We start from the raw sequence: 25,688 nt of genomic DNA, 5'->3' as shown, positions 1-25,688 counted from the left end.
TCAAGCCATTATTATAAAAATCCAACCATTGAATTTTTAATGGTTCAAGCCATTTGAGTTTTTAATAAAACCCAAGCCATTGTCTATTCTTTTGAAATCTGGTAAAAATAGCTAACATAAAATGCATTGCTAATTATAATTATCATGAGACCATGAGAAAAAATAACCAGTGCCTGTAGCTGCAATCCCTGCCCCAAACTATCAAAATTAAGCTGTTTAATCATGAATCAAACTGAAGGCCCCTCCAGAGTTTCAGTTAAGTATTTTTAAAATTAAGGTAGAAGGCTTAAAGGCTTCTGTTTGCATCAGTGAAGAATTAGCTTAATATCACAAATACAATCCTAAATATCAAAAAAGCAGAGGATATATAAGCCTGGGAAACTAACTCTGTGGGGCTTCCTACTTTTTTTTGAAACTACATTGAGAAATTTGGTAACATTAGTTAAAGCTGCTGGTAGGTTTGAGCTAGGAAGAGAAAAAAATCACCCAGCCTCTAGAGCTCACAATTACACCTTTGCACAGAGGGGCTAGATCATGTAAGTGCATACAGTCAATTTTTATATATAGTCATGCCTAAAAGTGAGTTACCACAACTTGTCTTGTGTAGTATTGTGCTACCACAGGTTTTTAGAACCTAATTAGAACTGAAGTATTTTTAAATATTATTGTTGCTATTTTCTAGACTCCTCTGTTGAGAAATCTTAGTACAACATTTTACAAGAGCCTACTTAAAATGCAGAGCTTTCTGAGGAAAAAAAAGAGCATGCTTAAGAGGGATGAAATTATTTTAAGGTACACTTTGTCATATTAGAAAGTCCATGAATCTAAGCAAAGTAAGAGAGTATTGTCTGCAACTTAACACTAGTGTTTGACTAAATATTATCCATGCAGCAGCTCAGGCTAAGCATTTTTATGACAAATTACGTGTTTGATCCAAAGGAAGGAAGCACTCAATTTTTGCACTGTTTGAACTAAGAATTATGCAAAGTTGTCAGTGATTTGACGACAGGATGTTCATGGAGACATTGTATAGGAATGCATGCTAAAGATTCATCAGTAATTTGTCACATGCTTAAAAATTTCATCACATGGTTTCTACAACTTTGCTACATCAGTACAGCCGTTGACATCTTGTGTCAAAGAAAGATGCAACTAATATAATTGTTGTTAAAACCATGAAAGTTCATGCATACTGGGAAAAAGTGATCCAATCATTTTTAAAATATGTTTTTTCAACCCTCATTAATTATTAATTTCCTGAATCCTTCACACCTTGAAATACAAAGACTTGAAATATTTTTCTTGTTAAATGAGTCTTATTAGGAAAATGATTAATATAGGAAAGAAGTCGCAGTACATTGCAAGGTTAGTTTGATCAATTGGTTGAGCAAGCACAGTCTTCTAGCCAATTTTATAGGCTGAAGATAAAGAGAGAGACATTTTTCTCTTAAACTTACAGACTATAGCCTCACTGGATATCAGCCACAAGAGATAAGTCATGTGGGCACTCACAAAACACCTAATCTTAATTAGTAGAAGAGACACCAACACACATCACCTATCTTCAGTCTATGTTCCCTTGGTTCTAACTTAAAAGCAGTGCAACTCCAAAGCCTGTAAAGACCTCTTCTTTCATATGTAAACAATCTGAAAGACAAATACTGACTTCTAAAAAGCTAGGAAAATGTGCTGTCTGGTTAAAAGCTAGTCTTCTCCCATTTTCCTTTTTTTTTTTTTTTTTAGAAGATAAAGTTTCCTTCCTGTCAGGACACATAGCGCTGCACATCAAATAAAAGTATAATTAAAAGGACAGTGGCACTAGTGACAACTTAGCTACTTACCCTGCTGTCAAGTTTTACTTTATCTTCAAACTGCTGTACTTACAAAATTGCTGGAAAAACTGCATTACTTTACCTTCTAGTGAGTAATGTTTGCAGTGTTTTAGTTATCCCATGCTCATGCATCTTTTTTCGCCTGGCACTCTGGTTAAAATAAAGCTCTCCTATAGGGTTTTCCAACGCAACTTTCCATTTTTACTAGCCTTTTTAAGGGACATACTCTCTGAGGTAATGGATTTAAGTGATTTACTTAGTGTTAGACCAGGGGGAAGAAATCCCTGTGTCTCCCAGAGCACCCACACTCTTAATCAAATGTAACTCATAAATCACATTTACAACTTTCAGAGCTCAATCAATAAGATACTTTATAGTCTGTAAAAAAATTATCTGGAAAGTAGTAGAAGTACAAGAGGGATGTTACTGAGGGACCACACACATCTAAGCTCTGCATGCTGTCTGTCTTTAGGGACTAAACTGCCAATTTTAACAATGACTGATTTGTCCCAAAACTCTAATGCATTTATAAGCAAAGCATAGTTGGCTGATAATGAAGCATTCTAGGAGGCTATAATCAATAGTACCAAAGCAGAGTAAGTTTCCTGTTCCACTTTAACCTAGTTTGGTGACTATTATTAATACTTTTCTCATCAAACTTTAGCTAAAGACTTTTGTTCTCTCGGGCAAAAGTTTTCATGGCTTTTCTCTGAAGCAATCTCCAAGCAATCTCCAAGTAGTTACAGAATACCAAAGACTTCTCAGTGCTAATTCAGTTACATGTCTTCCTGAAGTTTAATTTGCATTTTTAATATAGCAAATTCTTCATCAAGTGTTTAATTTGTATACATAATACTGAACAATCTCCTGTAGCAAAAATTACCCTATTACACAGTACTTCATCTACGACTGATACATAAGTCAAAAGTAAGTTCTGTAAATTACTGCTCAAATATCTGCATAACTTCAATTATATAGTAGATAACTTTCTCATGATTTCTGGAGCGTGCATTAGAAAATAAGAAATTAATCATCTCATATTAGATACTTGAAATTGTGTTGCCTATTTGTATACTCCCCTAATGAGTCAAATATACTGTGTATATTTTGTATGAAGATTTATTTTAATTTTTTTTCATGCAAAAGGCACAGCAAAATTGTTGTACTCTATGCTATAGAAAATAAACGGAGAAATATTATTTCAACCTCTTGAAGATCTAATGACAGCAGCTTTCAGGAACTATAAACAGATGCCTGCAGCTGTTGTATCAATATTCAAGTTGAACACATACTCTAGTGGTACCAGCGAGTGCTGGCTAAGAGACTTCTAAGTGACAGACTACTCAATAGCAAGTTTTCATTCAGATGAAAATGATCTTATCAGACTGAGTTCAGACAGCTTTGCCTTTCATTCCTTTTTGAGACATCTGCAGAAAGTACTGGCAAATATCTGGATGATTTCAGTTTTTGAAGCCAGAAGACTAGAACACAACACAGTATGTGAGAGCTGTTACCAGGTCTTACAACACAGAAGGAAAAAAAATTAGGTGATAGTACTGATACATCAAGACTATGCATTAGAATGTTTTTCCATTACTACTTTCAGCAACTTAAATGACAATTTTGTGTAAAGATAAATTACAAGAAATGTGCAATCACAGCTCAGAAATCTATTTTCTAGCCAAAGTGCAAGTGACTATTAGTGTTATGTCTATGAGGGATCATGTTGCCACTTGTTTAAGACATTTCCATAGGCTGAAATGTTAAATTAAGTTCCTAGTAGTGACTGAGTAATTAATAGCTTTAAATACTTATCCTTTTAAATCAAAACTGCCAATAATTTTACTATAAGAGAGGATGGGAGAAATTTGTTTGACACAAATAGTGAGGTTGATAACAGCCAAATAATCTTCGACCAAATTTAATGCCTAATTGCTCTATTTCAGTTTTAATAAGCTCTCTACAATGGAAGGTACCAAAGTCTCACTGGAACTGGAAACCTACTGAGGTATCTCTGTAAATAACATGAAAAGTATCCCTGGTAATGCAGGTCCTATGGCTTTCTGATGGGCACAAGTGAACCTGTTTGTGATGTTTGTAAAAGATTGCCTATTTATAGAGCGGCTTTGTTTTGTGATTGGAGATTCAAGTAGAATAGCAGAATGCTGAGGAGGGGAGCTGAATGGATTTGAATGCTAGAAAACAACTGTTTGAATCCTGCATGGCATCCATGTTTTAGGAACTAATCAGAGCCTAAATATACACACACCTAAAGCTATGCCCAAGTCTTTAAAAGATATATTGTCGTATGGAGCCTTTGATTTTCCTCTGATGGTATGAGGACAGTATGTTTGCTAAAGTTTTCTACTACGGATTTCTGTAGGTCTGCTGGGTGAGTCAAAGGAAACATGATTTGGTTTGGGGTGGTCAGCTTCCAGGCTGACCTCTTCTCATCCTCATGAAGAATATGGCATATAATAAAATTACTGTATTTATTTATATAAGATCAAAATCAGAGTCCTCTGTCATGTAGTCATATATGAAATTGTTGACAATAACTTATTCCTGGTATTCAGCAATTGGTACCAGCAATTGGGTGGACATACACAGGCCCGCTTGCATGATCCTATACAGAAAAATACTGAGTAATTCAATTTCTATTCAAACTTGGCAGGGCATGAATCAGATCTGATCTACAAGGCATGATGCTGCACTAATGCACACAGATGGTAGTAATTCTCCCAAATGTGTGAATTCTTATGCTAATAAAATCACATTATTTATGATTTCTTCACACACTGCTTCAAGACAAGTGATTTTTCAGATAAAGTCAGAGCATGACCATCTGTCACTGATCATAAGGACATGCATAGAATGGAGCAATCATGCAGCATCTGGTCAAAGTATGATTCAAAAGGCTAATGAGGAAACATAATCTGGGATATGATATGAAAAAGTTATCATATGATGAAACAGACATATTATAGTATGAGATCTGGAGTTTCTTTCATTGTAAGAATCTGAAATCTGTACCAAACCAGATAAACTCTGATTTTAGATTTCTCTCCAGAGAAATCACATATCAGAGCTTTTATAGGTTTCTTAACATGTTGAATATATGCTGTGTATCCAACTTGTAAGATGATATTTTCTCTTTTGTCAGCCAATCACCAAGAAAAGATGCACCAAGAAAAAGATATTTAAAAATTATTTGTGAAATAGATTCCATTGAAACTAGAAGAAAGTGCATTTATGTAATTACTAGATAGGAATATTTTTCTGTTAATAACAAAAAGGATTTATTGCCAAGAATTAATTATGGATACTTGATATGGATGGAGAATGCTAATATAGGAAAATTTATATTTAAAAACTGTTCAGTGCAAATGAATCCTAAAGTTAGATTTTCCCTTAATGTATTAAATTTTAAAATCTTTGAGGAAAGAAATTTTCTTTTGGGAAAATAAAGAAGGAAAAAAAAGTCACTAATGACATACACGTGACTATTCCAAAGGAAAAAATTATATAATGAATATGAAAATATTTAATGAATCAGATCTTCGGGGACTGATGTTAGATATTGGGCAGTGGATTTAAAACCGTTGATCAGAAGTATCTTATATCCACAATCTAATGTTTCTATTGACAAGCATTGTCAGAATGTGTGTCTGTGCTCACTGTTAAGGACAGTTGGTTCGGACTACAAGAACACTGACTCCCCTTCTGGGTGATGTGCTAATCCTTTGTGGGAAAAATGGATTTAGAATTAACCTTTGTGGAATATGATTGGTGTCAGATATGTTTTATTTAATACTTTAGACCTGACAGATTAAAGCACCTGCTAATTCATTGAGCTTCCTACTCTTTATGACATTGTATTAGTTTTCAAAGGCAGCTGATCTGAATTATCAGACATCCCATGATTAGGAAAGGACATAAACAAGAACCTCCTTGAGACAACCCTAGAAATTTTAAAAGCTTGATAAAGATCTTTATCTAGATAAAGAGTGGACAAGCAGAATCACATCATCACAATCCCACAAAAAACCTCAAACAAACAAAACTATAGAAGAAAATGCAGCAAGAATCGCAGTAAGGGAACAGAATTCCAAGGTCATAGAGTGAGTCTGAGGCTAATTCAAGAATATAGGTGAATTTGAGTTTTAGTCTCCTATGCTATTTAAAAGTACAGTTTCTGTGTAACGCACCGATTTTTTCAGACTACAATAGAAAATAAAATACATCCATAACTGGAACATCAGTTATTACACAGCATGCATTGAGCTGCTTCTAATGTCCTGACATAGTCTGCCTAAACGGCTCCCAGGGACAGGTTTTTGCCCTATGAAATAACTTTAGGTTTACTTGGAGGTAAAGGCAAGGATGCTCTTTTCACTTCTTTATCTGATTGTTCTTTCTTTCCTCAAATACACTGTGTTGACTGAGAAACGGTTGCGTTCTTTGGTTTGTGACAGTTCATTTTACCTTTCTTTCAGTACATTTGGCTTTGTTATTTCTTCCCTTACATTGAGCATTGTCAGTGCAAGTACTTTTCTACTGTTAATATCAAACAATTGAACAGTTTGCTTTAGGAAACTAATTCTGCAATGCTACAGGACATCATCTATCTCCAAAATTCATCTCTTTCAAGTCAAACTCTTTCTCGTAAAATCCAATTTAGTGAGGGTATTTTTCTTTGCTACCTTTGATTCAGCTTTATAATCTGCCATGTATAGCCAAAGAAAACTACTTTTGTGGTCTCTGAGAGATTCAGTTCATCTCAGAATATATGTACTCTTCTTCCTTAAATCCTTTCCCCCTTTCCTTTGTCCTTATTGTAGCTCTGATGTGACATGTGGAGACCATCAAGTTAAGTTGGGTGGTGGATTCTATTCTCTGCTGTATCAATTTGGTGATGGTCCAGTGGTCACAAAACCAAGGAAAATAAGCAACAAGCTCCTGCAGATTTCCAGATAAGGGCTTATGGAACAACAAAAAGTTCATGCCATAGATTTTATGGTCAAAGAGAGAATGAATAAAGCACAGTGATTTCTAGTGTCAAATTGTAACATAAGTATTTGGAGATACTTTTTAAAATAATCTGTCTGATAGCAGTGACTGTATTCAGCTTTTTATTCAAATTCTCCAATTATTTCCTAGCATTGTCTCTTTAGGTGGTGTATATGTTAACAAAATTTAAGCCCCAAATTTTCATGGAATTTTTCCCTTCCTCTTCACCATTTTTCCCATTAAAAATTAATTTTGAAGATCACAGTGGCTGCTAATTAAATTGAGCCCCTTGCTTGCTATGATAGTATATTGGCTTTTATAAGACAATGCTCTGCATGATCAGACATCCCAGGGTTAGAAAAGGAAGTAAAGAGGACCTTACAATACTACGTAGTGAAGTATTGGTTGGAAAATGTACTGTTTTTTCCCTACACGTTGTCCAAACCCATTCATTTTTTCCACAAATAAAGAAACATCATAGTTCAGTCTTCCTTCAGTGATGATAAGGAAACATTCAAGTACTTTTTAAGAAAAAAGTCTAAGTAGGACTTGGACTAAATATTACTAGTTCTGAAATTGCACCCAGATTTGGACCAAGAAATGCTACCAAGAGATAACTGAATTCAGGTTTTATTTAGTAAGTTTTATCTAATTTTCAAAGTTGCTTTCATTATTGATTACAGACGACCACAGAGAAAACAAATTATGTGTAGATAGCACATAAAAGTAAGAATAATATTGAAGGAGCATTTAAACTAAAAGCATTTTATCTGCTAAGCATTCAGTACCACATCAGTAGCAAAGAATCTCTCACTTCTAGTCTCACCTACATTCCCTATTAAATGGGGTACACAACAGTCCTACTGACCTGACCTCCCCACCACAGGGGCCACTACAAACACCTGTAGCTACAACCACTGAGAACACCTTTATCACCTTTATCTCCTGCCCGTTCAAGCAGAATGAGCAGGTTAGTTCAGAGAAATGCTACTCTAGGTGGGTGCTGCATGGCTCAGAGTGCCTCTGAGAGCACTATGGCAGCTGGTACATGACATGCTCACATATGCTTTGCTGCACCTGTAAAATTAACTTGATTAACTTTTAGCTAGTTAATTAAACTGGTCTGGACTGGAAATCAGAAATGTTTTCCACGTAGCTGGATTAGAAGAAGAGTGATGCAAGTTTGTAACAATGGCTACACCCCAAGAAGACTTCCACCTAAGTGGAAGAGTGTACAAAAGTAAGACTCAGCCCTAGTACCTCCACTACTGCATCTTGTTCTGGGCTCCTCAGTACAAGAAAGACCAGGAGCTACAGGAAAGGGTCCAGTAGAGGTCACAGAGATGATTTGAAGTCTGGAGCATCTCTCTTATGAACAGAGACTGAAAGAGCTGGCCTGTTTAGTCCAGAGGAGAAAAGAACGAGAGGGGATCTCATTAATGCATATAAATATCTCCAGTGCAGATGTCAGGAGGATGGTGCCAGGCTCTCTATGGCGGTACCCAGTGACAGGATGAGAAACAATGACCATAAACTAAAACACAGAAAGATTCCTCTCAACATGAGGAAGAACTTCTTTACACTGAGAGTGGCAGAGCACTGAACAGGCTGCCCAGGGAGGTCAAGAATCTCCCTCTTTGGAGACATTCAAAACTCACCTGAGTGTGGCCCTGTCGCCTGCTCTAGGTGACCCTGCTTAGGCAGGGAGGTTGGACTGGATGATCTCCAAAAGTTCCTTCAAACCCTAAAGATTCTGTAATTCTGTGACAAAGAAATTGTCAAATAGAAGACAATAAAAATGTCGCTTTTTTTATACTGGGGCTAAAAAAAAAAAAAAAAAAAAAAAGGAGATGCTGAGTCAGCTTCTTTTATTTCTGTTCACACTACCCTGGGGGGGTTGGTAAGTCAAAGAGGACTGTAACAGCTACAACAAAAGATGAAGGAGAATAAACAAACAAAAAATGGTGGAAGAAAAGGATACAAAACTATTATGAATTTGAAATATAGAGATTTTTGTGTTTTCTATGAATATACACAATACCATATAAATAGTTTATTGCTGTTTGGGAGAACAAAGCCAGAAAATAAAAAAAGGATATAATACGGTACTATATATAGTCACGTATAGTAAGATAGCACTAAGGAAGAAAAGAAGAAACAGCATTGGTCAGGGTCAGTAAGAACTGACATTTCTGGTTTCAACAAAGAATCTGCTTTTAATGACATTTCCCAGTATTTTCATAGATGCTTTTGGCATTTTTCTCCCTCACTTTTTGATTTTTTAGTAGACGGATATTGATTATAATTTTTTAAAAGACTCATTAATCAAATATTTAAGAGAAAGACATTTTCTGTTAGGGAAGCAACTTTTAGAGCAGAAAAGGAAAATAGCCATGCTGTGAGCACAAAATCGTGGCATAGATAAATGAAGATATTGCCAGAACTTAAAAGAACTTTAATGTCATGGAGAATGACTAAGCTTTATTGATTATTACAAGTAAGCTTCATCACTACTCACAGTGTCCTGTATGTTTTTGGCAAGTTGCTCATGTGAAAAATAAGCTACACCAATATAATAGCAAAGTATTAATCTATTGCTTCTGAAACTATAACAATGCAGCAGGATTCCAAGTGCTGTTACTGGAGCCAGAAGAAAAAATGAAGAATGTTGTGGTTCTGGAAATGCAGCAAACATGTGATGCATTTTTCACAGGTAACAGAAAATGCAAACAGGTGCTGGGGTCAGTAAAGCTCCATTTGCTCATTTTAGCAACAACAAAACATAGGGGGCATTCCCTGCACTGAGATACAAAGATTAACACTGTAAGCTGAAAGAGTTTGTGCAAATGGCAAATATTAAAGAGTAATTTCCTTCCTCAGAGAGTTCTGAGTTTTTATTAGCATTCCTGTGTTCAAGAATTTTTTCTTTATCCTTTTAAGTGAACTTCAGCTGGATTTAGAACAAAGCTGATGACTACTTTTCTTGATAACTGCTCATTTTATTTTCCTTTTCTAGATTCATATTTAAAAAATACTTTCATTGTTCAGCTGCCCTATCACACAACCTCACAAATCTGTCCTGCCTGCTGTTAAGTGCACAGTAGTAATTCTTTTATTCCATTCCCCCTCCTTTTCTTGAATGTTATCAACATTTTAGCATATCTAATTGGGACCAAAGGCTTAATAACCTTTTTAATGGACCTAAAATTCTAAACAAAGCAAAATAAACAAACAAAAAGCCCCAGGATGATCCTTGAAACAGACACATTTTGAGCCTATATTTTGGAACAAAATGTTCAGTTCTGACGAAATTTATTGTTACTGTTCCATTTGAATCTTTTGCCTCCCTAGCATCTCTGGATAAATTTGAGACCTACAAGCATCAGTGGCTGGATTATTCATGGGAGTGTTCAGGCTTTAAATCTAGGCTGACATTCTTTACCTTATTCTCAATTGCACTCAGGCTGGTCTCCAGAAATGTCAAAAAATGGGAGACTGATTCCGATCATCCAGAAATTAATTTAATATTCTCAATTCCTCTCTTGAGTCTCTCTGAATTCAACTTTAAAGGAAGAAATTTGTGCAGTCTGCTGGATTTCAAAGAATAAAGAAAGAAAGATCCCTTCATAATCGATTTTTTTAATGCATGGAAATTCTTGATTTTCTGCACCTTTTCTCTACATTAATATTTTTTATGAGTGGCTTTAAATTCTTTTATATCAAGAGCAGAATTAATTTAATAGGAGTTTCGGTAAAACTCCTGTATAAGAATCTCTAAATAGAGAGGATTGTGTAGCTATTCTGCAATACTTTTGACTAGACATTCAACGAAGTACACATATATTTAGTAAGAGCACTCCCATCTTATGGATTTTTTTCCTATTGCAACAACAACAACTCCATAATTTAAACCTCAGACAAACCTACAGTGATAAATCTTTTCAATTTTGCAACTATGCTGCATAAAACCCAAAACTCAGTAGCATATTCGTTTAATACAAGAAAATTCATGTACAGGGACTGGGCTTCTGCTGTCAAACTCTGAAAGAAACTTTAAAAGCTTGTGGCTGTACACATTGTACATATTTTACTTATATAAATATTTGATTTATTTTTGCTCTTTATTTAGCTGACATTTATCAACAAAATAAATATTTGCTGAAACCAATATAATGTATGAATAAAAAGAATCAGCCATTAATTTACAATTTCCATACAACAATATTAAGAATAATGGCATGTGTTGGAAAACAGCTTTGGCAGTCAGATGAATCTATAGTTTTCCGTTTTGGTTGATAGAAGCTTGTCTTCTATTATTTACTTATAATACAGTAGGTTTATTTTTGTCTTGTATAGAGCAAAAAAATCCATTAAAGAAAATTCTTGATACAGCAAAATACAAGTCACATAGGAAAATTGTTTTCATTTATGGAAGTCATTGTTTGAAGTACAAATCTAACTGAGTATCTGTTTGGGCAATGTCTCAATCCTCGGCTCTGTTTGATGATCTATTCAGTATTTTCAGTAATTCCATGAAAATACAGGGAGACTCTACATGCTAGTAAGTTTTGAACCTCTCCATGTTCTGCACAAAACTGATTTACATCCATGTAGAGTTTAAGTATAAAAGTATATCATGCTACTAGGAAATTCACCTTCTGAATCCTAGATTTCCTGGGTAACTGAAGTGCTAACTAGCTAAAATGTTTTTGCTGTATAACTACTTGCCTATTTTATCACCACAAACTGTTATTACAAAAATATAAAGAAAGTACAATGGTGGAAAGGAAAACTGGCTTTTTATATTACGTAAAAGAAGTGCCTTCTTCAGAAGAAGATTGGAGGCTTGAGGAGCCTCGCAATGGTAACTTCCAAATCCCTATATTATAAATTTTCCTCCTCTTAAACACTGGCAGTTTAAGGTTTAATGTAAATGCAAACACCAGTGTTCCATGAAGATGCATTAAAAAGAATGTATCAGGCTCTCTTAATTAGAAATAATGTGGGGTTTCATGCTTGAGTCAGAAATTTATGCTTAGGCCAGGAAACAGCAAAGCCATGTGCTCTTTAGCCACGTTATGTAACTAGCCAGCATCCTTCCAAAATGGCCACTGGCCTTGGGAGGTGATGTGAAAGGATAGGCCAGGCGACATTGTCCTGAGCAGGACACTTTACTGAGGTCCCTAGAGAATCCTGATGTTCACTTCACTCTCTCACTTAGCTGAAAGTTCCTGAGAGTGGTCTGGGAGCAGACCCGCAGGTCCCCACCTTGTGTGAAGGTATGATAAAACCCTTTATCACAACATTCTTGAAATCAAAATGTAAAGGTACTAAAACATACTGTTATCCTAACTCAGTACCACAGATGATTTCTAAATAACTGTTAAATTAACTGTGCAGTAAGAGAACACACAGTCTTATATGTCTCTTTCTTACAGGTTACATAATAAAGCTCAAAAACATTGTTTAATACCTCACTTGCTTTATTACACGGTATCTCCTGGGGAAGAACTCAAATGACTCAAGCTCAGAAAACAATCATTGCCATACTGCCAGGGGAGACACAGCATTTTTGCAGATGACTTGATTATCAGCAAGTTAGCACAATAGAACAAATGGCTGCAATTCAGAAGTTTTCAGGAAAGAAGGTTTTTCCATAAAATGCCTTAAATGGAGAAGTAAAGGAACAAAAAAGCAAGTATTTATCTCTTACACAATGACGTTTACCTTCAAGTGAAAAATTACTCAAAGGACTGGGACACTGCAGCCTAATATGTTACAAGCTTTAGAAACAATCAACTTTATACAGACATTTTCAAGCGGAAAATGAAGGGGAGAAAGCTTGTTCCCTGCAAATTGTAAACTCGCCATTATTTCATTTTCTGCTATCTGTTCTTGCCCAGAATAGAGTTTATTATCAAATTGTTATAATTCTCCGAAAAATAATTATGACAAGAAAACATTCATCCACATTAAAGAAATAGTGATTCAAAAGCCAAATGCTAGAAATGGCAAAATTTCACAGGTCTGGTCTATATGATGAGGTGACAAAGATTTTTCTACTTCTTTTATCAATTGTTTTTTCCAGAAATGCTAATTCATACAAATCCTTATAGCAAAATGCTACAGCCATCTCATTAAAAAAATCAAAATAAAAATAAACAACTTTAAACAACACTTAAAACCAATATTTCTTATTTTAAATGGCTCATGACTGAATATGAATGAATGTGAATAAAGGACAGAGGATGTACTAGCAAGCTGACAACTCTATAAGAAGTTTCTATAATAACTTTTTTCAGCATAATCTCGCAAAACAAATTATGTCAAACAGGCTCCATAATCTATTTCACAGAACAGACTCGTGAAATATATATTACATCTCTATTAAATAACTCTATAGCTATACAGTATAGCATATAGCTCTGTATTATATGCTATAGCAGTAGACCCTAAAGCTGCTCTGGAACTCATTGGTTGAAGGTAGATGGCAGCTGCAATCATAAATAACTTTACAGGCACAGGGACAGCAGTTTTTAAGAGTTTGTTGGTGTTTTGAAGAGCTCTTTCCATATCAACAAACTCTCATTATCCTCCCCCTTGGCATAATTAAGGTGTATCTTAAATTTTTGTTTAATCACATATTTAGTCTTAACAACCATAGAAAACTGTGACAGCCCTTTACAATTTCATTAAGGCCTCTGGAGGGATTTGAGATATAGGTTGATTTTAAGAAATAAGCTTATATGAATGACCAAACAAGTAACAGAATGGAGGGATCCTAATTCAGGGTCTGATGTAGAAAGATACCTGCATCCTGAGGATATATCCCACAAAGCTTCCTTACACACTTAAATTAAATACAAGTAAAGTTTACATGATTCAATGAATCTGGGACATAATATCTGAACCAGATGAAAAGTAAATATTAAGTTGTATGAAGGCTTATACTGACACTTGTTTCTGAAGTGGCAAAATTCTACAAAAATGTTCAGGAGAACATAACAAGGATTATTCTAAAATTGCTTCACCCCCTCCTCGTGAACTCAGTTTCTTTTCCGTAAAATCTTATTTTCCTTTGATTTCAAAAATATTTCACCAAATTACCCATATTAAAATAAAACTGATAGAACAAGATATGATTGGATAGGAGATATTTTTGATGTCTTGAAAAAGTCTCCATAATTTTGTGAACTAGGAAGGAAAAAAGCAAGGACAATATGCTAAGTCTGGGTGACTGTGAGCTAATATGATTACTCACAGACACAAGGTATTGTAAAGTGTTAACAAGCTACACTTCACAAGGTCTGATATCAAAGTGCAAAATTATATCCTCAAGTGAAAGTGCAGAGAAGAAAGTTAATTTATATAATTCCCTTTTGCATTGCTCACCCAAATAATATTTCTGTTGAATTATATTGAATGGAACAAACTGTGGGAATGGCTAACTATTTCTTAAGAAATTTGCTATAATCTCGAGTAGTGTATCAAATTCAGCATGCAAAGTTAACTGCTGGCTAAATTCTTGATTGCTCTTAACTAGCCTACTGTATTCTTAATTTTCAAACCCATCCCCTAAAAAAAAAGTCTGAAGGGAAAACTTACTACAAGTCTCGTCCAAAAACTAGAGAGTTAATTTGAAAATTTTGCATACACAAATATAAATTGTGGGACATTAATAGGTATCTCCTGAGTCTAGACATAAGCTGAAGTTAATGACATCAAATTAATGACTGTGGGAATTTCTAGATATCTCTAAACACATTATTTTTTTCTTGCTCACAGTCTTACAAGGTATGAATAATTTTGAAGGAGGACAAAATGAGTGAAAGAACTCTTGAACCCTGGAAAAACAGAGGTTTTGGGGTAACTACATCCCATTTTCTCTTTCTGTATACCTCAAACTGAAACCTGAATGTCGAGATGAAAGTGTAATTGTCTTTCCTCAACCTCTTTATATAATTTTCACTGGCTCACTTTTCTTTTTGATGGAAAATGTCACAGACTTTTTTAAAATCATACATACACAGTATAAATGTTACTGGGGAGACAAATAGTTCTGCTGGAGACATGAGACTGTTCTAAATATGGCTAAAATAACAGGAATTGAACCAACGACATTTCTTTTCAAAGCCAAAGACATAAAGACAAAATCCCCCAGACTTGTCTGAGATGAATTATGGTAGTCAATGACACAAGTTAGAAATGTTAAATTAGGAACAATATCTAGAAAAACATCTATAAAAGAAACTTCGAATGTTCAGGGTGATATTATCAAGTATTTTTCGACAAATCAGGAATTCAACAAGTGTATCCTGGGGAACAAATGTAGCAAAGTCTTTAGTGTGACTGTTCCAACCTAAATGCCTGCAACAGCCTTCCATTTTCCTGCTATTTTTGCAGCTTTGTCAAAGGAGTTGACCTTTAAGTAATGTACAGAATATACACAGGCAACATATCAAATTAAACAGATTTCCTGGTTTTTACACATGACATTTAAATACTCTTTTTATTGAACAATTTATAAAACTTTTATGGAATACTAAAAATTTTGGAGACTTTAAAAATGTTAATCTTATAATTAACAGTCAAGGATACACTATCTTCACACATGCAAGACACTGATATTCCAAACCTATTGCTATGAACCTTCCAGTAGCACACCACCATCTGCTTTCATGCTAAAGCAGAACCATTGCAGTTTTTTCCACACGTGAGGGAATTTCACAATGAAGCAGATAACACAGCTTAGCTAAAAAAGAATGATACATTTAATGTTAAAGTCAAGGAGCTTATTTATACAGAAATGAAAAAGAAAAATGGGTAGTGCAGAGTAAACTATCTTCCCTTCATAGTATTCCCTATCTATAAAATCCTCCCTGTCTATTGGATGAAAGCAGTCATGTAGCACCCACCGCCGAGTAATAAGGATTAATTTTATATGACAAATATTTTTTTTTGTTGCATTTTAATACAGCATAGAAAGGGTTTAAAATACATCTTGTACTAACTTCTAATTTCCAATTAACTTTGGTAATTTGTAGTTTTAAAAAAGTTAGAAAAACAGAAACACTGAAAGCAGTATTAAAGTGAACAGAGGCTTCAGATGGTTGCCCTTCCATGGTTTATACTAAATCCTCACTTTGGCCCTTTGGTATATAACCAGTTTTGATAACTTCAGTTTGAATTTGGCAAATACACTGATTTATGTGCATAATTTTTTATTTCCTTAGAAAAATGGAGATAGGCTTCCATTTTCCAGAACTGTCATTTAGAGATATTTCAGAGGTATCTGTTTCGAGGTAGTACACTGTGTATTTAGATAAATTGCTTTGGTGTAATATATCCATAAGGACAATTATGACTTGAATGTATTTCTTGTAAGGGCAGAACAACCTGCTGGAACTTACTAGTCGAGAAACAATTGAATAAAACCAAGAATTTGCATTTAATGACACTCATCAAGTTAAAACAGATAACTCATAATAAAATTCACGTGCTCTCACTTTACAAGGTTTTCTTATACACTGTAACAAAAAAAGTTATTAACAAACTAAGTGTATCTTACCGTAGCTATTAATTAACAAATTCATGTAACAAATTCTATGGTAAATATTTATAAAATTATTGCATTTATATTTATTATTATTATGTATTATTTATAAAATTATAAAATTATCCTGTAATTATGAGCTTTCTCTAGATTTCTTGTAGAACAGGTCTCTGAATAGCAAAGGTTTATAATCATAGTTCAGTTGGCAAATTCTGGATTCATTAGACTAAATTATCAATCTCATTGAACATTTAGGATTAAATAAAATCATTCTATGCTGCAGTTACTTTTCAGCTCCTAAATACAGAATCCGTCAAGTCACATTCTGGTCTATATAAAGATGCAATGTGACAGCACGAGCTCTGGGGTGTAGCTGCCCCAGTGAGCTCCCAGCCAGTGAACAAGTCAGATATGGCAGCCCTGAAACTGAGTGTTTGAACATTAAAAGGATGATAGGATTATACAGCTGAGGTTATGTTCTCCAAAGGAGCTACTTGTTTCAGGGTTTCTTTAAAGTTTCTATTTTATTCTGTTTTATTGAATGGAATGGTTACTGGTGTACCTTATGTAGAGTCAGTCCTAACTATCAGAGATTTGGTTACAACTGCAACTTAGTGCAAGAGTCCCCTGCTTTTAATTTGCTCTTGGGGTTGTCATAATTCGGTCTTATTTTCACACATGATTTTTGAAACAAAATCACAGAAAGAGGGGGAGAAGGGGTCCCTTTAATTTACACAGCTAAAATAAACTTCCCTGGAAGAAAAATTTCCTTGGGAGTGTAGTTGGTGGTCTTTCTCTTTCCAATGTTGAAATCTGCTGGCCTGCACTGATTAAGCTTCAAAGGAGAAAATGGCTTAGAACACTGTGTTTTTAGAATGAACAACATAAAAACAGCTTTTTCAGTCAATGAAGCAGAAGGTACTTTCCCCAAAGTCTGTGGCACATGGACGTACTCAGCCCAGATAATATCATTCAAGCACAAATTATGTCAGTTGTCATTAAAACCACCAAACCATACAAGACCCCTGGAGACGGACAGATCAGCTGGAAGGTCAGAAGAAAGCAGCAATCAGACACTGGTGGAAGGAACCAGTGGGGTCCCACAGAGCATTTATGCACACATACTGATATGGCCTATTACCATAGGACGTTTGTCAAACTCCTGCTTAAATTGAACATTGCTTGCTCTTGGCATAACCCTTGAAAAAAGCCAGAATCTGCTCTCATCCAAAATACCAGAGATGATGCTAATAAAAAGGATGCCAACTGCATTCTTTGGAACACAGAAGAAAATTCTGGCATATAAAATGTATGTAAATAAATAAAGAACTTTATTGAAATGTTGAAAATACTTCATTGAAGCACTAACCAAATATTTTATGTTTTGTGAAAACACACTTTTTTAGTTTCCCTATTTCATGTTGCAGTTTCCACAGCTGCAGTGTATTGTAAGCAAGTGCAAAGAGTATGCCCAGATACTAAATATGTAGAAAATACTAATGGGATTCAATTTTAACACTGAAAATTTGCAAATACATGATTTATTATAAACTTGAAAAGGCTACATGGTAAAATATTCTCTGATATCTAAGCAACACATGACTTTTTTTCTTCTTTTGAGCTGACAGCGATTGCTTTCACATATAGTGAGTGCAATGACCTATTTTTAGACACTAATACAAGATGATGCTAGCTCAAATACACTGTCAGATATACTGGTAATCTGGCAAGGGCATCCTTAACTCTAGCTGCTTTTACTTCATACTGTGGGAAGCTCATTAGGAGGATGATACAGTTATAGAACCATATTCTAGAATTTTTTTTTTGGTTCTTTTCCTGTGCACCAGTAATGCACTGTAGTACTATGAGAATTATCTACTGTGATTCATAGCTCATAGTACCTTAAAAGCAAAAACAGTTTTTGAAGCCAGCTATGAAATTTACTCTAAAAAAGAGCTTTCTCAAAAGCAATTATGGAAAGCAATTGCAATTACAAATAGAGGTATTGATCAGTTTGCCTTGATTAATTTTACAAAGAAATCAAAATTACTAAGAGAATTATTTTTTATTCAAATTCTAATTAAAATATGTTCATTTGATTGATCTGTGCTTTATGAGCAACGGTAGTGGAAGTATAAATGAGTTACAGAGTAAAAATCCTGCTTTTCAACAAAGGATTGTACACAGTGATGGAAAAAAGACCCATCTGTAGAAATGGAAAACATAATCTTTTGAGGAAGTCAACTTTCTTCTGTCACAGAAATATTCCACTGAAAAACATACATTGAAACTGTGCAGAAAAAATTTGCACAAATAATGCAATGTTTTCTTCATGAACTCAAATTGCAACTCTTAGGAGTATGCCTGAGTGATATCACCTAATTTACTCTGCAAATAAGTATTATTCGAATTACGTCAATGAATTTGCTCCTCAGTTAACCAAAAGTAACTGAGATGAAAAGCATAGAAATATGACAATCAATACCTCTTCTCTCTTTTCATCTCCAAAGCAGAATAAGACTTTCATTTCATAACTAATAGAGAAAAAAACAATCCCAATTACCTTTTTCACAGAATCGACCAGTGAAGTGCAGTGGGCAGTCACACTGGAACGAGGTGGCCCCAGTAGGCAGAGAGAGAGGATGACAAGTCCCTCCATTATGGCACAATCCTTCCTGGCACACCGATGGCAATGCAGGGGAAATCTGAGAGGGCACACTGGGGTCAGGCAAGTGAGGCACATCAGAAGAAACCACAGGGAGTGCTGTTGATAGATGTGTGGGCACAGAGATTCTGAAAGGAGAGAGACAACATGTCAAAACAAAACATAAGAACCCATGAGAGCTAATTTTGTTACTGCACTTAAGCTTCTGTTGATATCAGTTTGGGTTTTTTTAATAAAATTTCAGACTATACTTCAGAAAATATGAATATATAAGGAATTCCCAAATCAAGTCCCCACCCAGAAAATCAGCAGAAACACAGGGAAGGTATTTTTTTTCCTGTGAGGGAGCAAGGAATAGCCTTCGTGCAAGTAGCACACAGTTTTTAAGTGCTCTCATCATTAATTTTTGGTGGTTAATAAATAAACACAGGCTTCACTTATTAAATAACTCATTGTTTGAAGTTATCAAAACTTGTAGATTGCTTCTAAGAGAGATCTCCACACGAGTAGATCAGAAGGGAAAAATCTGTCGTATAGAAACACAGTATCTTAATTCACAGAAATATTGGGGAGATGGGAGAAAGGTAAAGAAAAAGAGAGATTTTTTTGTTTAATATCACGTGTTTGACAACTCAGCTTGTTATATTTTTTTTGTTTCTACCAGAGAGCCAAGCTTGTGACTCATTAAAATTTTGCAAATGTAAGGCTTCCAATTTACCAAGCACAACAACTTATATACATCACACAAGCTTAGAATGGTGAGGAAAAACAAAAAGAATCAAGAGTTCCAAGAAGATTCATGACTATTTAATAAGCTTTATCAATTAAAAAATAAGTTCTCACTGAATTTTACATAAGAGATAGACATTCTTCTTTCATTTTTCTGAAGTTCAAGACATACCATTTTTTCCCAGAAAGTAATTTCTAATTCTGAATTCTAATTTGGAAACTAAAATCTAATTAAATATCTTACTATTTATAACTCCTTAGTCATTTAAAACTTTCTGAATATTTCTCCTATGTTTTAATGTTGTGCCAAAAAAAAAAAAAAATAAAAAATTAGGTGCCTAGAGCTCCTCTCCTATGAATACAGGTTGAGAGAGCTGGGACTGTTTGGCCTGGAGAAGAGAAAACTTTGGGGAGACCGAATTTCAGCCTTCCAGTACCTGAAGGGGTCTGCAGAAAAGCTGGAGAAGGACTTTCCATGGGAGTATGTAGTGACAGAACAAGGAGGGATGGCTTTAAGCTGAATGAGGGTAGGTTTACAGTAAATATTAGGGAAACATTCCTTACTGTGAGGGTCATGAGGCATTGAATTTGGGTGTCCAGGGAAGTTGTGTGTGCCCCCACCCTGGAAGTGTTCAAGGCCAGGCTGGATGGGGCTCTGAGCAACATGGTCAGGTGAATGATGTCCCAGCCCATGGCAGAGGGGCTGGAATTAGATAACCTTTAAGATCCCTTCTAACCCAAACCTATGATTCTATAAGAGGGAGATGAGGTTGAACAGAAATATCGCTAACATTTTGGGCAAAACAGAGTATTGAAATTAAGTGCTTAATACAATGGTTTTTAGGCACTACAGTTAGCAAAAGACAGTATTTTTTGGCAATGTGTTAAACATCAGCAGTCAAATTTGTATTTCTTTTGGTGAAAATGATTGCATAAAGCTGCTTTACAAAAACAAAAATTTAAAAAAGCCCATATATTGGCCCCGATGTACCCTTCCCTTTCTCTCTGTCCCCTGCTCTTGCGTCAGCTAAAACTTCTGTTTCACCATGTTTTAGAGCTGGGAGTATGTCTTAAAAAGACGTATTGGAAAATAATGATGCATCAGTAGATTGCAACTGCAGAAACAAGACAGGTGGGAAGGCATTCAGTGTGACATTGCATTCACCACTCCATGCATCTCTCTAGCTTCTTCTTATGTCTAGCTTTCAAATTTTTTACATAACCCATTTACCTGAACACTGATTTTAATAGTTTACTTTATTTGAATTAGTGTTTTAGAAAGTACTAACAAACTTCATAATATTCTGAAATAAACTCCACTCAACGTAACACATCCCAGGTAAGTAAGTTGTCTGTCAATGTCACTGTTAAAAATCTACTTCTCTAAATTATCAATACAGCAAAAAAAGGATACATGCCCAGAGGCCGTTAGGAAAGAAAAGGAAGTGGGCAGAGGAAGGAGACAAATAATTCAGGGCAAAGTAAATATCTAAAGGAGCCCAAAGGCAGGCACAGTAAGTGAGAAAGGAGTGGAGCCTGGGAAAGAACAAAAGGGACACAGGGCTTATGTGACAGTAAAGAGAAGATGTGCAGAGCCATAATAGTAAGGAAAACATTAGAGTGGGATACTTAAACAGGGATGCAGTATGCATCCAAACCACAAAATAGCCTAAACACACACACTGTGCTGCTTAGCAATGAGGATTTCAAGGCAGCTCTCTGCTTTATATGAGAGAAAAGCATCCAAGAAAATGGCAGTCATCAAGGTGGCTGAAAAGAAATCCTTAAAATACTTTTGAGGCTGAGGACTTGCTAATAAAAGGCTTGAAACTTTTAGAAAATAAGTGACTTACTGTTTATTTCCATTTAGATGAATTGAATAACAACTTTTCAATTTATATAAATACAACGAAAACAACATAATTGCTGGATTTATAACAATACTTTTCTCCTAAGAGAAACTCAAATGAACTCCATGCAGGCTATTCCCTTCAGAGCAGCATTAAGGGCACATTAACGTGTGTTATCTTCTACCAGCAAGCACAGCAAATCTTCTATTTGCTAGCACAGCAAATTAAAAATGCTTAGTCATCTGCTGGGATTATAATCTTTGATTAAAAGAAATAAACCAAAAATCTTGATTTTGTCCCCAAGTATAACCTAAATGTTGTAGAAACACTGAACTAATAGTAGGTTTACATAAAGATTTTGACATTTACAGGAGAAATGGATTGGGAGCAATTACTGGTATTTGTTGTTTTTACTGTTACGCCTGAAAAAAATTAAAAGCCAGCAAAAACTACATAAAACCTAGGGAATTAACACAGTATAAACTAAGCTCTTACTACTAGCTATTAGAGAGACCATTTCTAATGACAGATAATCCTATCTGATCACTGAAAAATTTACTCCTCTGAACCTAGTCACAGCCACTGTCAGGGGTAAAATGCTGAACAAGAGGGAGAGCTGTCTGACTGGCAGGTGCGTTCTTGTCTCTACTGAAAGCACTGATTTCCAGCTGTGGAAGTTTCACATCTCCTTTCTAATGGGAAGCTACTCTTTTTCTCTAAAATAGAATCACAGCAGTGTGCTTTAAATGAAATTTTATGAGCACAAGTAATGCAGCCTTGCTTTATTTTTTGGTTGACATTCTAATGTGCAGAGAAGAAAGAAAGGAAAGCTACTTGGTAGACTGATTTCTCCCCAGTTCATTTGCTAATTTTTCACAGGATGTCAGCCTTTGCAGTGTTGTTCTGGATGTTTTGCTTCTAGATGGTGCCTGACTGTGTTGGTGCCAGCGCTGCTTCCAGGCACCCCGCAGCTCCCTGCCTTACCACAAAAGCAGGGAAGAGTTTGCTGGGGCTGGTTAGTGGGGCAAACATCTGCAGCTGTGCTCACAAGGCTTTCAAGCTGCTGCTGTGAATAAGCAATGACCTCGGCTCAATGAATTTTAACTAAAACATTATTTGAATAAAGAGCTGGAAAGCATTTAAAATAAAATAGTAATTGAGGTGTCAGAAGTTTTGACAAAGTGTAACAAAAATATATCAAGCAAAACTTGATTCACTGTTAATGTGCAACAAGGCCAGAATTTTATTTTATTTTATTTTATTTTATTTTATTTTATTTTATTTTATTTTATTTTATTTTATTTTATTTTATTTTATTTTATTTTATTTTATTTTATTTTATTTTATTTTATTTTATTTTCAATTTCCCAGCCTATCACTGCCTCTCAGGTCAATAATGCACACAAAGAACTTGCTGCAAGCATCAACACATTGTTTTTAATCTTAAAATGGTCTCAAAAAGCTGCATTTTAAAGACCTACAAGCTTGTGTTTCATAGCTGAGTGCATGTTAGCTTGAAATGCTTGTCTAAACATAGACATTAGTGCAATTTGAAGTCTTGTTTATTTTATATTACATTGTTTGCCAATCAAGGAGATGTATGATGAACTGAATGGCAGGAATATAGTACTTAGAGGTCGTGTTACACATTATGTTATTAAACCAAAAGCACACACAGCCAAACCAACTGTGCTTCCCTCTCCTCTATTCAACTTGAGCTTGAAACGATCAGTGTGTGGAGTTAGAGGCACTGCAGCTTAAAAAGTTAACAAAACCTCTGGGATGCCCCTGTGTGCATGGAGCTGGCAGTGAGGGCTCAGTGGGCAGTGACCAGGGCCATGAGAGTGGCTCAGCCTGAAGAAAGGAAGGCTCAGGAATCAGTTCAATTTGTATAAATATCTGAAGGGGAAGGAAAGGGGAAAGGATGGAAGCAGGTGCTTCTTGCTGGTGGTCAGGATACAGCAGTGGGCACAAACTGAAATGCAAGAAATTCCACCTAAATATAAGAGAGCTTTTTATTATTTTTTTTTCCCCAGGGCGATCTATCTATATAATGGACTTCAAACTGAGACCTGCAAAGAGAGCAGACTTTTCCCCCAAGTAATTCATTATCAGGCTGATGGCAGATTTGTCTACAGAAGCACTCTGACATTTCCCATGAAACAGGTTGATGAGACAAGCAATGGCACGGGAGTCCCCGTGATATGATAACATCTCCACTGCCTATATCTTCTAGTACTTATGCACTTAACATTTTATTACTGGAGTAATGGATTTAGCCTTATCTGATATGAGTGGGATAAGGCAGTTTGTATTTTTATCTTGTCAATAAAGTAGTTTGTGCTGGGAAGCAACTGCTTTTATTTGCAGTTTTCTTCAGTGGAAAAGTGTGCATCTGCCATTTTTCTTAGGTTGTGACAGAATACTATTTTAAGCGAATATTTTAGAATTTGGATCCTAAAGAAAGATTTTTCAAGAGCATTAGCATGCATGGTATAATATAATTTCGAAATTGATGGAAGTGAAAACAACTGCACTTCATGGAAATGTTAGTTTAAATAGAAATAAATACTAATACCTAGAATGTAATTTGGCAAAAATTTATAAAGCCTTTTACTGGCTGTTTATTTCACTGTTCACAACCATGTCTAGCAGAGGAAATGGTATCTCACTGATTTCAATGAATCCACAGAGCAGTATATCTCTGCAATTACCCTCCTGGAGACACCATTTACATCACTCAACACAGTAATTTGTGAAAACAATTCAAGAGCTTACCAGATACAGATTATTTTTATTCTGCAGTTTATAAATTAATTTGATTTCCTCACTTGTCACAATTTTTGTTTTAGTTGAAAGTGCTGGGGGTCAGTTTTCCAAATTGAGATGATATATGTTCAGGCATATCTCTTAAAAAATTAAATTTTCACTGTATGTTCCAGACTGTGAGCCCAGCTTCCCCCTCCTACAAGCCACAACATTTGGTAACAGAACTTGGTGATACTGTAGTTGCACCTTTACATTAAAAAAATCTTAACTGGAATAACATCATTATTTGCAGTTGCTTTTGCACACTGAATCTCATTTAATGGTGTAAACTCTTAGCAATGTAAATATTGTATTCTATATTCAATGCAGCCAAGGATGTGAGAATTAAATTAACAGATAGAATGAAGTTTAAGAAAGCTCTATTTACAAATATGAAGACAGAATTTAGACTCCAGGACGCACAACAGTGGGAAGAAATGTCAGTTACAGACAGATGAAAGTAGAAAGAGAAAAAGGTGATACATGTACTAAGACATAATCCTGTTGTTTCCTCTAAAGTATATCGATTCTATGAACTTTGCAAGGGATAAATAAGTCATTGCAGCAACAATACTTTATGTTGAAAGCTTAATAGGGAAAACCTTTCTAAACTAGACATTGAAGTGAATGTTCCTTAGATGATACTTGAAAAGCACCATTAGTCCCTAAGTTTAGGACGGTTGTTAAAACAATGGTTTTGCTAAAACTGGAGAACTGAATTTCTGTACCAAATCCAGTCATCCTTTTACTTGGCTTTCTTGAAGAAATAAGGGAGCATTAAATCTTTCAGTTGTTCACACTGATCTTTACTTAAGCACAAAACATTACATGTACCAATGATCCAAATATTAAACTCAAAAAAAGGAAAGAAGACAAACTACGGAGCACTGAGTGGACCAGTGTGCAAATCTTACACTTTCTGAAGTTTAAACAAATCTCAGATGTGTGTGAGCTTCAGCTTTCTCTTTTACATTTAGTCAATAATCACAGCTGTAAAACCTCCTACTGGTTTCATATTAGCTACTATTTAGAAAAAGAGCACTTGAAAGGCCTATGCACTGCATCTTTTTGTTGATTTCTGCAACTAGTTTTGTTTCTTGAAACTGGTGGTTCAGAAAGGAAATAAATACTTTCATTCTCTCTTTGAAGTTTATTTCAACAGATGAAAAATTTTACTTTGTTTTTAACATGACACTGTTCTTGTCCTTTCTGAAAAGGCTCTGCAAAAATTAGAATATAAG

General features: G+C 35.1%; 1 protein-coding gene across 1 annotated transcript in view; it reads right to left on the bottom strand.

Moving 5' to 3' along the window:
• Positions 1 to 25,688, bottom strand: part of EYS (EGF-like photoreceptor maintenance factor) — a 789,024-nt gene that overhangs the window by 163,759 nt on the left and 599,577 nt on the right. The window contains exon 37 of the mRNA XM_088162233.1: positions 18,959 to 19,188. Within this exon, the coding sequence (XP_088018359.1) occupies positions 18,959 to 19,188 (230 nt within the window). The remainder of the gene's footprint in view (positions 1 to 18,958; positions 19,189 to 25,688) is intronic.

The sequence above is a fragment of the Sturnus vulgaris genome, chromosome 3, assembly GCF_052056855.1.
Source record: "Sturnus vulgaris isolate bStuVul1 chromosome 3, bStuVul1.hap1, whole genome shotgun sequence".
Classification (NCBI taxonomy): domain Eukaryota; kingdom Metazoa; phylum Chordata; class Aves; order Passeriformes; family Sturnidae; genus Sturnus; species Sturnus vulgaris.
Note: the sequence above shows the minus strand (reverse complement) of the source record. Positions and strands in the feature narration are given on the sequence as shown.